Source organism: Peromyscus californicus, unplaced genomic scaffold, assembly GCF_007827085.1.
Source record: "Peromyscus californicus insignis strain IS unplaced genomic scaffold, ASM782708v3 Scaffold_8__1_contigs__length_139910024, whole genome shotgun sequence".
Taxonomy (NCBI): Eukaryota; Metazoa; Chordata; class Mammalia; order Rodentia; family Cricetidae; genus Peromyscus; species Peromyscus californicus.
This window is the reverse complement of record NW_026294606.1, coordinates 129,004,799-129,017,664: the sequence shown is the minus strand read 5'-3', so window position 1 is coordinate 129,017,664 and position 12,866 is coordinate 129,004,799. Positions and strand designations below refer to the sequence as shown.

The following is a 12,866-nucleotide window of genomic DNA, read 5'->3' as shown; positions in this document are numbered from 1 at the left end:
GTTAGGATTAGTGTCAGTCTCCTTTGGAGGGACACAGTGGAAGCCTTAGTGTGGGATGAGCAGCTGGGGTGGATTCAGTGTACCAGAGAATCTAGAATTCTCAAAACGGCTTCACTGGGCCAAGGGGGTAGCGCTGGGGGTAAAAGTGCATGCCATGTGGGCAGGTGACTTGAGTCCAATCCAAGGATCTAAAAGTGGAAAGAGGAGAGCTCTGAGTTCCAAAGTGCCCTCTGAAGAGGCACACTCGTGAATGTGAGTGCATGCACGCATGAGTGTAAAATTATTTTGTATACAGTAGAAACTGTTCAGAACAGTCAACACATAACTCACACTCTGGACACCCGTCTGTGAGGTTCTTTAGATTTTCGCTGTATGTTTTACCTTTAGCAAGATTTAAAGATGAGATATCAGCTGACTTAGACAATTTCTCTAAATCTGTTATATAAATAATTTATATAAAACATATTTCAAACCATCTCAATCATTTATCCCCAAATCACATAGGCCCTACTTTCCTATAGTATGAGGAGGTTAGGAAATGAAGCTGACTTCATTTTTTTTCTACTGCTGTGATAAGACATGACCAAGGAAATTTACAAAAGAGTTCAATTTGGGTTTAGGGTTTCCGAGGATCACAGGCCATGATTCCAGGGCAAAGGCATGGCACCAGGATCAGCTGAAGTAGGAGCCAGAGAGCACACTGGAAATGGGACGTGTCTCAGGGTTTCTATTGCTGTGATGAAACACCATGACCAAAAAGCAAGTTGGGGGGGAAAAGGTTTATTCGGCTTATACTTCAGCGTTGCTGTTCATCACTGAAGCAAGTCAGGACAGGAACTCAAACAGGGCAGGATCCTGGATTCAGAAGCTGATTCGGAGGCCATGGAGGGGTGCTGCTTACTGGCTTGCTTCCCCTGGCTTGCTCAGCCTGATTTCCTATAGAACCCAGGACCAGCAGCCCAGGGATGGCACCACCCACCGTGGGCAGGGCCCTCCCTCATTGATCACTAACTGAAAAAATTCCTTACAGCTGGATCTCATAGAGACATTTCCTCAGCAGAGGCTCTTTCTCTGATGGCTCTAGCTTGTGTTAAGTTGACACACAAAACCAGCCAGTGCAGCGCAAGTCTTTTGAAAACTCAAACCCACTTCCCAGTGATACAGCCTCCTCCAACAAGATCATACCTCCCAATCCTTCCCAAACAGTTCCACCATCTGAGGACCAAGTATGCAAATATGTATGCTTACGGGAGCCATTCTCATTCAAAACACCACAGAAACCATCTCCTCTTGACAGGTTAGACGAGGCAAGCTGATGGGAGAAAACAAACTTAGAAACATATTTTAATTATGCATATGTCTGCATTGGGTAACATGTACCTGGGAACTCCCTGGAGCTGTGGCTACAGGAGGTTGTGAGATCCCATGAAAGTGCTGGGAACTTTGCAAGAACGGTGTGAGCTTAATCACTAAACCTTCTCTCCACGCCCTTTGGGAACATTTAGTCTGTCTCTAAGACCCCAGTACACAGAACATTAAGGGCAGTCCTGAAAATGATAGGCACTAGGACAACTAGAAAACCATCTTTATAATAACAGACATGATAAATCTTCTGGAAACGTTAAAACAAGATAAACACTGTTGAACTGATCACGTTGTGTGACCTCAGCTTCTGTCATAGTCCTCTCCCTATGTCAGAAGACAAACTCTGAGCTCAGTATGGCGGCACAGGCCTTCAATATCAGCACTCGGGAGGCAGAGATAGGTGGATCTCCATGCATTTGAAGCCACTCTGGTCTACACAGTGAGTTCTAGACCAGCCAGGGCTAGCTATATTGAGAGACCTTGTCATAGAGTCAACCTAAGTCTTTGTTATAGTAAATTTGTCATTTAAATTCCATCAATCTCTGATTTTAGTGGAGTCAATTGTAGTTTGTTTTCTAGATGAAGTAGCTAAGAGGCAATGATATCATTCTTTTGTCCATGTCTTAAACAGCTGTCCATGTGACAGTCTCTCGTTACAAGCAAGCTTAAGAATGAAAACAACCTCTTGTAATCAGAGCCTTGTCTCCCCGGCTTGCCTGTTCCCAAATTCCCATCAGCCACTTCCCAAATTACCACACTGAGGCTTATATTAATTCTAAATGTTTGGCTGATTTCTTGGGCTTATTACTAACTATCTCTTACATTTAAATTAACCCATTTCTATTTCTCTATGTATTTCCACATGGCTGTGGCTTTACCAGTCCTCTGGCATCTTGATTCTTGGGTAGCTGGCTCGAGTCTCCCTGACTCTGCCCCTCCTCATCCAAATCCTCAGTATGATTGTTCCACCTAACCTTATCCTGCCTGGCTATTGGTCAAACAGCTTTATTACTAACCAATGAGAGTGATGCATATTCACAGCATACAAACTCTGAGACTTGTTGGTGGTCATCTTGGTTAGGACAGCATTGAGAAGTTCCTGGTGACAATCAGGAGTGGGCACTAACTCAGGGTTAACTTGAAGCACCATTGGGCAAAGTAGAGCTTGCAGCTAAAGAATTAAGACCCACTTCTCTTTGCTTCTGACCATTAATTAATCTTAGGTCCTAAAATTGGACTCTTACTTTTTTTCTTTTGGTTTTCTGAGACAGGGTTTCTCTGTGTTAACAGCCCTGGCTGTCCTGGAACTCACTCTGTAGACCAGGCTGGCCTTGAACTAACAGAGATCATCTGCCTCTGCCTCCCAAGTGCTGGGATTAAAGGTGTGCGCCACCACTGCCTGGCTCTACTCTCAGTTTTATTCTATGAAAGAACCACATATTAAAGGGGAAAGAACTGGCCAGGAATAAAGGTGAGGGGTTGAGACCTGTGGAAGGAGGTCCCCAAGTGATGTCGGCTACTTCTACATCACAAGAGTTTGTTTCTGTAGGGACAGTTCGAGAAGAAAAGTCAATCTCTGTACAAATGACTTCACCACCTTGACACCAAAACTCACTTGGCAGCCCACCCTGACCTCCCAGGTAAGCTTTCCTATGCACTCACTCTTTATCCCATGTATCACTAATTCTCATAGATTCTGATGCAGAAACAAACTGCTCCAAAGTGCGCCCCTATATAAATCATACCATTGTATAAAATCTGAAAAATGCCAAGTTCTGAAGCATCTGGCCCTCTAAGTTCCAAAGAAAGGACTGTGGTGTACAGTATTCTACTGTACAGAGTGGGCAGCAGGAATAGAAGCCAGATGTTGGGTGGGATGGTAGTGCCAATATTAAAGGAAGCCCTTCTTTGGGGCCTGGTGGGGAGGTGCCACATCTGTCTGGCTGCTGTAATGGAATACTACAGCCAAGGTGCTTTGTAAACAATATAAAAATAAAAACCATTTCTCACAGCCCCAGAAACAAGACGAGGCCAAGGCACCCGTGTAGCTGGGTTCTAATGCGGGTCCGCCCCCCAAGTGCTGACTGTGGTCCTTCCTGTGTCCTTAAGTGGCAAGAGGTTTCTCTGGGGTCTATTTATAATCCCACACGTGAAAGCTCCACCTTCATCGTGTGCTTATCTCCAAGGCCACGTGTGTGTGTTAGGATTTCAGTGTCTGAGGAGGCAGCATGCCGCTTCTCCCTCAGTCACACTCACCGAAGTGAAGAACCAGAGAAGAGAGAGAAAATGCTGTTCTCATGCCATTGGCAGCCCTGCTGTGACGGGTGTCGACGGTTGCAATCGCTAAGAAAGCTCTCAGCTACTAGTACAGCGAAGATAGACGTCGGTGAGCTGCAGGACTGGGGAATGGAAACCCACTAAGCAGAGGCATCCATTCGGGAATTACTGCTAAAGTTACAGCTGAAGGCAGGCTAGGGTCACCTATGGCAGGTGAGGGATTCTCTCTGAACTGATTTAGCAGAATTCTTGCTGGACTAGGCAAATGATAAGATTAGTTGAGAACTCAGGTCTGTTGGCCATTGAACCAAGGGAAGTCTGGGTCAGAAATAGACACTATGGGGTTTCCCACCTCTATTTTGTGTGTGGTGCCCAAGTGTGTTCACACGACAGTGTGTGCATGTATGTGGAAAGGCCCCAGGTCAATGTTTGGTGTCTGCCTCGATCACTCTCCTCCTCACTTAGGGGACAGGTCTCTCACTGAACCTAGAACTCATCTATTGGCTAGACCAGCTGGCCTGAGAACTCCAGGGATCCACCGTCTCTGCCCCCAGTCTCCCACCCCCAAGGCTAGGGTTAAAGACATGCTGGTCATGTCCAGCTTTTATGAAGATGCTGGGATCCACACTCAGGTCTCCATGCTTATTCACGCTTACCCTTTCTTGCTGTTTCACTACTATGGTTCACTTATTTGCCTGTTTTGAAAATGCTTTCTAAAGAAAGAGAAAGAGCCGGGCAGTGGTGGCGCACACCTTTAATCTCAACACTCAGGAGGCAGAGGCAGTTGGATCTCTGTGAGTTCAAGGCCAGCCTGGGCTACAGAGGGAGTTCTAGCACAGTCAGGACTACACAGAGAAACCCTGTCTCAAAAAAGCCCCCCCCCAAAAAAAAAGAAAAAGAAAAGAAAACAAAAAGAAAAAGAAAGGTGTGGAGTTGGATGAGTAGGGAGGTGGAGGACCTGAGGGGCATGGGAGGGAAAACTGATGGTAATATATTGAAGGAGTTTTCAATTTAAAAGATATCAAAAAAAGAAAAAGGAAAAGAAAAATATTTCTCTGGTATTTGTTGAGCCCAAGGGAGCCGACCTCCAACCCATGGCTCTGCTCTGGTTACAGCCTTCCCAGAGCTGTCTTGCATTTCAGTTGGTCCCGAGGTAGTCTCCTCTGTTAGGAAGTCAAGTCCTAGGGAAAAAAGCTTACAAGTCAAGGCTAGAAGAGAGCTTGACTGTCTGACACAGACCAAGAGCACACAGACACAAGGCTCAGAGCAAGATGGCTCAAGGGAGGGTATTGCCTGACCACCCGCGCTTGGTCCCCAGAACACACATGGTGGAAGGAGACTGTAACAGACTCCTGCAGAGTGACCTCTGGCCTCTGTGCAATCAAACAGATGGAATAAATGTAAACTAGGTAAAAGGCTTCAGGTTTCTTTGAGAAAGTTATACTAGCAAAAGGAAAAAGAAAACAAAAAACTCAAGCTTGACTTAGATAATGGGCACCAACAAGTGAACTGGTTTCACAGCCTGAGGGGTGGAGGTAGGGTGGGTATGGAATAACTTCCGAGAGGGAAACACAGGAGTTGGTAAGAAAGGAAAACCTTGATCAGAGTCAGGGTCCACAGCAAGAGACTTGTCTCTAAGTAGCATTCCACAATTGCCTCAAATCTGGGGATTTATTTCTACCCCACTTTCTTTCCATACTAAGAACTTTTCCTTGGCCATCCTGTCCCATAATACTCTAGACCAGGGAAGAGTAAGAACAGATTAAACCCAAGGACCTCAAGAGAGATCTTGGATTTTGAGCTTAATGTTTAACTGGATAGGGGGTGCTGGAATACATATCTGTGGGAGAAGTAGTTCCAAATACTTTGTAGCAAAAGATCAAGCTGTGGCTGGGGCTGCTAGTGACAAGTCCTTCACCTCCTACCACAGGGATAAGCTGTAGCCACATGTGGCTTCCCAGGCAAGAAATCATTTATCCGCGGCCATCCCAGGCTTTGGATGTAAAGAGGCCCAGGCAGTGCCCACCACACCTAGACTGCACACTCCCATGCCCTTTCCTGCAAATGGAACAGTGTTACTGGTGTGGCAAAAGCCATGGCTAAAAAACAACTGAACCTCCTATACAGCAAAGCCGGCTAGCCTGGGAACAATAGAGGGCAAGGAGCCTAACCCAAACACAGCCCCCTCCCTGGAACTTTAACTAGAAGAGTAAGCTCCAGCACACTGTTAATAAAAGGTTACTGCTGTCGCAGTCTTAGAAGCTTAAATAAGACACATTATTACACTGTGGCACTGCAAACCCTGGATACCCACTGCACGTTTACTCAGCAACTGTATCCAAACACACACAACCTCTGAAACAGCTTTTTATTAAACAGCAAAGCAGAACTCTGAACACAATTTTAAATATCTGTAAAGCAGTCACAAAAGGGTTGCAAAATATCTGCAATGTGAGGATTACATGTCCATATAGCTAACGGCACTAATACATTGGATGATCCCACAAGTCAACACAGCCCAATATAAGAGCCTTCAGCTGCATTCGTGGATCTTTCCTATGGTAACATTTGATATCAATTCCTTTATCAAACAAAAGCTACAAACTAAATTTTTTAAAATTGTTAAAAAGAAATGACTAAAATTCTGCAACCACGTGTTGAGTTTACAGAAATTCTGGGAAAACAACCGAGATAAAATACTAAGGCTAACAATTATCACATATACAAAACTCTCTTATATTCATGATTCTGATACTAATATACTCTCAATTAATTTTGCAAAAGTTCATTTCCTGGGTACAAATAAACCTTGAGACCAAACTCTTACCCGGTCTCTCTGACATGTGGCTTACTTCATCTGCTCATGTCAGACTTAGTCCGCTTTCACACTGTCCCAAAAGTGCAGCTGTGAGCCAGAGCTAACACACATCTGGAGGGAAAACATGTGGAGTTGGTTACTTCTGCTTATCCAGTTTCCTGTTTCTATCTTTCCTCAAGGTTTTCTATTTCTCACATACATGTGACCAGCACTTTTATCTTTTCAACACCAAATGGGCTATTTTGTGCAAAAGGGAGTTTTTAGATTCTCAATATGACAATTTACATTTCAAAGAAAACCCTTCATTTCTTATAGCTTCAATCTATTTTCAATTGATTAAAGAGAAACCAGCAATCCTACCTTATAACTAAGTATCACAAATGGCAAGCCTTAGCTAAGAAAGTGTCTTATTTTGGTTAAGTGTCAACAATTACAGTTCCGGTTACTCTGGTAGTGACATCTACTGAAGTTACGGTCAGGGAGATGGGGAGGAAGAGGCAGATGGAGGAGAGGCACACGATGGTGGACAAGGTACAGAGGCTGTGCATTCAGTACATGGTTTTGGTCACTTTTTCACAACATGGTTATTTTTTTGTATATTTTACTAGTTAGGCATATGCTAAAAGACAGTGCTAAACCTATATATATATATATAAGCAAATTGGCAAAACATTCATCTTCAAGTTTCTTCATAAATATCTGTAATTCTAATTATAAAGTCTCTACATTTGCACATTTTCATAGACGAACGTAATACGTAGAACATTAACTCAAGGATGTTTCCTGTTAAGCAGTTAATATTACCTAGATCTGACATTCTCTTTATAAATACTCAAGGAAGCAAAGGAAGATACTGTAACTTTTGGATCATATCCAAGCTTTAAGGGAAAAAAAAAAGCAGCCACTCCACAGAAGAGAGGGGGGCAAGCTCTTTACTTCCTTTTGCTTTTCGTGTCAGTTGTCTGAAAAACACTGGAAGCAGACATGAGGTTTTCTATGTATTGTCCAAGAACTTGATTTTCCGATTTTAGCTTCAGGTTTTCTTCCTTAACTGCATCTACTCTTGCCGAAAGATCTATATATAAAAAACAAAGCCAAAAATACAATTATCAATAAAATCATGGCAGTGATTCCATGTTATTCATTCTTAAAAGACTGAGACCAGGCTGAGGGTGTGGCCCAGTGGTGTAGCCCTTGCCGACATGTGTGACACCCTGGATTTGGCCCCGAGCACTGCCAATAAATAAATACCACAATTCGTAAATTTTCTGTTTTTCACTCAGATTGCGGGGGGTAAGGGCTTAAGTAAAAACAATTTACTGAGGACAAAGATGGTGATTGTTGACAGCGTTTCCCATGGGACTCAGTCTGTTGAGCATTTATGTTAACTCTTACAGAGGTTAGAAAACATTGTGTTGATAAAGTGTCCATGTCCTACCACATGAAACTACAATGTCTTTACTGGAAATACTTTAGATACACAACTGGATTCCTATGCTGGGCATGAGATCCAAGCAGTAGTTAACCATTAGTTAAAAACTCAAAAGATGCAGGTCCTAATAAACAAGTGAAAACGCTCTCCATTCACACATTTAACCAGTGTATAATGACCAACAGAAGCAGGCGCCACCCTACAGCAACAGTGAACACGTGGGCACCCAGGGGGATCGGGAGTAAACATTAAGCATGTCAATATACAATATGCCATGCTTTTTCTGGAGAAAAAGCAAACTGGCTAAGGGTCATGAAAGCAGATGGGAAGTGTGTTTTAGAGCTAACGCTTGCTCTCAGAGGAACTGAGGAGATGGGCCCACAGACACATAACTAGAGCAGGAGAACTGAAGCAGAGGAAAAGCAGCAGTCCTTGTTGACTGCTACTGTCAAGTGAGAAGCTGGTGCTCAGCTTGTGCCCCAAACAAAAAACAATACTTAATGGCATTAAACATCAAAAGACATGTCGATGTGAGTGTTAATTTTATGGAAGGAAGGTAGAAATGAAAACAAATCTATGATCAGCTTGAATCTCTGGAGGTAATGAATGCTTTTTTCCATTTTAACACAGCTTTCCTGAAGCAGGCTTAGTAACACACTGCCACATGGAGAGCTCTCACGCTAAGCCAGCATCCTGCTGACACCTTGAAAAGGATGTGTCAGAGCAGTGACTGATCCTACCGAGGCAAATTTGTCCTTCAGTCCACCAGCCAAGGCTGTAGACAACAGAAAGAGAGAAAACAACTGAGGCCAGCAACGTGGCTCACTGGGTAAAGACACCCGCAACCCAAACCTGATGACCTGAGTTCAGTTCCAAGATACACATGCTGGAAGGAGGGAATGTTCCCACATGTCAGCTGCTGACTTCCACAAGAGGGTCCTGGCACATACACCCGCCCACACGTACAAATAACAGTCATTTTTTCTTTTTACAAAATAACAAAACAAAAAACAACCCCAACTATTCCATGGACTTTGACGCTAACTGGATGTCATTCAGGAAAACTACAAAGTGTAATCTAACCTTCAAGCGTGTGCTGGAGTTCCAACACCTGATTGATAAGCCGAGTCTTTTCTTCCAGTTCCACCTGATTCTCAGTATCCACTGCTGTAATAAAAAGTGTTCAATTTATTATTAATAAACACTGTACCAGTTTTGGCATGCAGCACTTAACATTCTGCAGAACATTTCATAACCATTGTCTTAAGAACTATGTATACAGAGCCTCTACTCCAGGGCAGATAGGGGCATTAAGTTGAACTTCCCATACAGGTTCAGAATGGAAGCCACCGTGTGTGCTTTCTAAAGTCAATGGGAAAGCAGCCACACTTAAACCTTCTCTGTGCAGCCCTGGCTGTCCTGGAACTCACTCTGTAGATCAGGCTGTCCTGGAACTCTCTCTGGAGACCAGGCTGGCCTTGAACTCTCTCTGTAGACCAGGCTGGCCTTGAACTCACAGAGATCCACCTGCCTCTGCCTCCTGAGTGCTGGGACTAAAGGTGTGCGCCGTCACCACCTAAACCTTCTAAAGATTGTTTGTCTGCTCTTTCCATTGCTTAATAAAGCAAAAGCATACAGAAAGTAGAAGAATACACAGAAAAGAATGAAGACCTTACCATCCATGTCAGCATTCATCATCTTGGGCAACAGGCTTTCAGCTCTTGAATGCACACTCTTGGATGAATGGTCTGCAACAAGAAAAAGAAACAGACATAACAGTAAAATATGAGCTTGTTTTTCAAAAGACAAGGTAGCTCAAGGATGTGAACCAGAGGACCTCTCCCATGCCTTACTGCTCTGAAGTGCAAAGGACACACACAGTACAGTACTTTAAAAAGACTCCGACTAAGGACAATTACAAAGAGGAGGAAAGGTAAACACATACAAATCCTTCAGAGACAGAATGCCCAGTGTGCAAATGTAAAAGCGGACTCTCCGGCAGCTCTCAGGATGAAAGAAAGCTACTGAGCATCCTTACACAGCACTGCTAAAGAGCTGTCAAATTAAGCATGCTCCCAAGCAGCACAGAAAGCCTGCTTTCTCATGTTTTCTACCTCAGTTTTACAGAGATTCTCTGCACTTCAGAGAAAGTGGATTACTAGATTTTTTTTCAAAATTGTTTTTAAAGTTATTTAAGCTATTATAGTATTTGAAGATCAATCAAACAAATGTATGACAATGTAAGGAAACTACACTGCATGGTAATTTTTTTAAAAATATTTCTCTCCATTTAAACAACGTTCAATTTTCAAACTGACATAAAGCTGTTTTGTGTGTATTATGTCTGTGTGCATGTGTGGAGGCCAAAGGTCAACTCTGGGTGTCTCCATTAGTCCCTTTCCACCTTATTTTTGAAGACAGATTTTGGTTGAAGCTGGAACTCACCAATTCCATTAGATGGTTTTAGAGCAAGCTCCAGAGGTCCTACCTCCACCTCCCAAGCACTGGGGTAGCATACACACTGCCACGCCTGTGATTTGTGGGGTCACTGAGCAGTGACACACTTGTGTCACACACACACACACACACACACACACACACACACACACACACACACACACACACACACAACCTTATAGTTATTTTGTGACTTACCAGCTGCCCTGGCTCTGAAAACGACATGATTCTCTGAGATTCTCTATGTCAGAGCTTTAAAAAACTTTTCTTTGAAAATCACAGGTAATCCCAGTGCCTGTGTATACCTAGCTTGTTAGTGAATGAGAGTCTGTAACCTTTTATACTTTAAATCCAGGAAGTGGAAAGGGTAGAGAGAGTAAGGCTTGGGGGATATGGCAAGCCGTAGGCCAGGATTAATTTTAACTACTGCTACATGCTCACACCATACCTTCTAAGACCTCCTCTCAAGATATTTAGCACAGTGATTAAAAACACAGATTTGGATGATCACTACTTAAACCCTCACTCTGTATTACAGGCTCTGAAATTTTGGTCAAGTTTAAAAAATCTCAGTCACAGTGTCCTTATCCATAAAATGGAGCTAATAACTATACATCTCTTGGGTTTGTTCTGAGAATTTAATGAGTTCAAATTTGTGTACTTCGTAAGCATTTAACTGCTACTTTCTCAGCTCTATGCCCTTGTTTGGACCACAGAAGAAACTTTAGTAAAACCATGTGGCCAAATGCCTCATATTAGAACTCAGGGCCAAAACTAAGAGTGGCCTAATCCACATCAGGGTGGTTACCCAGTGTCAAGGTTACAGTCATGTCCAGTTTGTGTGTCCATCCGTGTGTCGTCGTCCCCCCCCCCCCCCCCGCCCCCGCCATTCCACCTCAGCTCGGCTTAACGTCTCAGATGTGAGTGTGACATTTCCCTAACATCCATCCAAACTCCAGCACGGGACTTTCTGCATCCGCAGCTGATGTCTCTCATCTGTTATCCACTCACCAGCAAGCTGATGTTCTTAAAGATTAAGAGTCCAATGCACCAAACACTTCACATACATAGTTTTATCAAAACAGAAGGAAACTGCAATTCACAGATGTGGATACTAAACCTTATAAAGGTCTTGCCTCCCGTTTCACAGCCAAGACATAATTAAGGTCCTAATCTGAGATGGTCAAATGTTTTGAAAAACTCGACTCCTTTGGCATTTCAACCAAACAAAACAACCAAAGATGAATTTCATTTACTTCAAGCTGCATCCACTCGAGTGTGATGTTTCTCTCTGTCCATGTTCTGCTTTGACATATTTGGGGTCTCAAATTCTATAGAAATCGAGGAACTACGCGGTCAATAAGGATTTCAGACTTAATTAGATCTCCAGAGAGCTAGCTGCATCCAGTTTAACCAGTGGCGCATACAGGCACCAGGATTCCCATGCACAGCTTTGAGTCTCAGAAACAGATAACGGTTTGGGGACATCTGTCCTTATGGCTATTACACCGTCAGAGTCTGGCAGTCTAACAGAAGAGCGTGTGTTTTCTCCTTCCCAAACCTTACTCCCCAATATTTGTTCCACTGGATGCTTGAGAAAAGCTGACAAAGAAACAAACCCGGGCGCAAGCAAAGATGTCCCACCCCAGACAGGCGTGGGCCACCACCCCTGTAATCCTAGCGCTCGGGAGGCTGAGGCAGGAGGATTGCGGCGAGCTGAATGGTAGATCAGGCTGCAGGGCGTCCTCTCCGAGCACCTGGGTCCCATCGCACCCCCACAGCGTCGCGTCCGGCACCGCCAGGCTCTTCCCACGGAGCCCGCAGCGTGCGGCCGGGAAGGCGGCTGCGCAAGGCTCGGCGGGGCGTCGGGCCTCGCGGCCCCGTGATCCAGCGCCCGGGCCACCGCCCCGCTCCCCGCCCCGCCCCGCCGGCGGGGCCCCGGCGGTCCCCCGACCCCCGCGGCCCCGGGCCGCCTCACCTTGCGTCGGAGGCGCCGGGAGGGGGCGGGATGCGGAGGACGCCTCAGGCCGCGGCTCTCCGACCAACTGACAGCGGCAGCCCCGCCCTTCCCGCCCACGGAGCGTGCGCCGAGCGAGGAGGCGGCCTCCCACCAATCCTAACTCGAGATTGCACGCCTGCGCGCTGGCCGCCGGCCGCCCCGGCAGGCCGCGGCGGAGCACCGGGTCCACCTTTGCCCTAACAAAAGGGCATTGAGGCCCAATCAGGACTGTTGGGCGTGTCCTGGGAAGGCAGCGACCAATCATCACGCGGAAGAGATGACGCGCCCAAGAAAGCGGCCCCGCCGAGCGGCTTTTGTCTCGCCAGGAACTTGGGAAGTGTGGTTCGAAGTCATTCTGGGTAAAAACAGCATTCTGGAAATTGATACAACCAGACTCTGGGCGACAGACATCCGATCACATTCAAAACAGAGTGAGCAGAGCAGTACAGGCTGCCGTCCCTCGTTTCCAAAAGCACATTTTCCTTTTTTTTTTCTTTTAATTTCTAAAATCAGAAAAC

General features: G+C 45.0%; 1 protein-coding gene across 2 annotated transcripts; it reads right to left on the bottom strand.

The window, feature by feature from the left end:
• Positions 1 to 5,993: 5,993 nt before the first annotated feature.
• Scoc (short coiled-coil protein) lies at positions 5,994 to 12,628 on the bottom strand. 2 transcript variants are annotated; one of them, XM_052728824.1, is made up of 4 exons: positions 12,328 to 12,628; positions 9,569 to 9,640; positions 8,976 to 9,059; positions 5,994 to 7,535 (listed from the first exon to the last, which is right to left on the bottom strand). In XM_052728824.1, exons 1-4 carry the CDS (start codon positions 12,611 to 12,613, stop codon positions 7,393 to 7,395), a joined length of 585 nt encoding a protein of 194 aa, XP_052584784.1. In that variant the 5' UTR covers positions 12,614 to 12,628; the 3' UTR covers positions 5,994 to 7,392. The 2 variants fall into 2 exon arrangements, with proteins under 2 accessions (XP_052584784.1, XP_052584785.1); XM_052728825.1 differs by lacking the exon at positions 12,328 to 12,628 and adding an exon at positions 11,994 to 12,151.
• Positions 12,629 to 12,866: the final 238 nt, after the last annotated feature.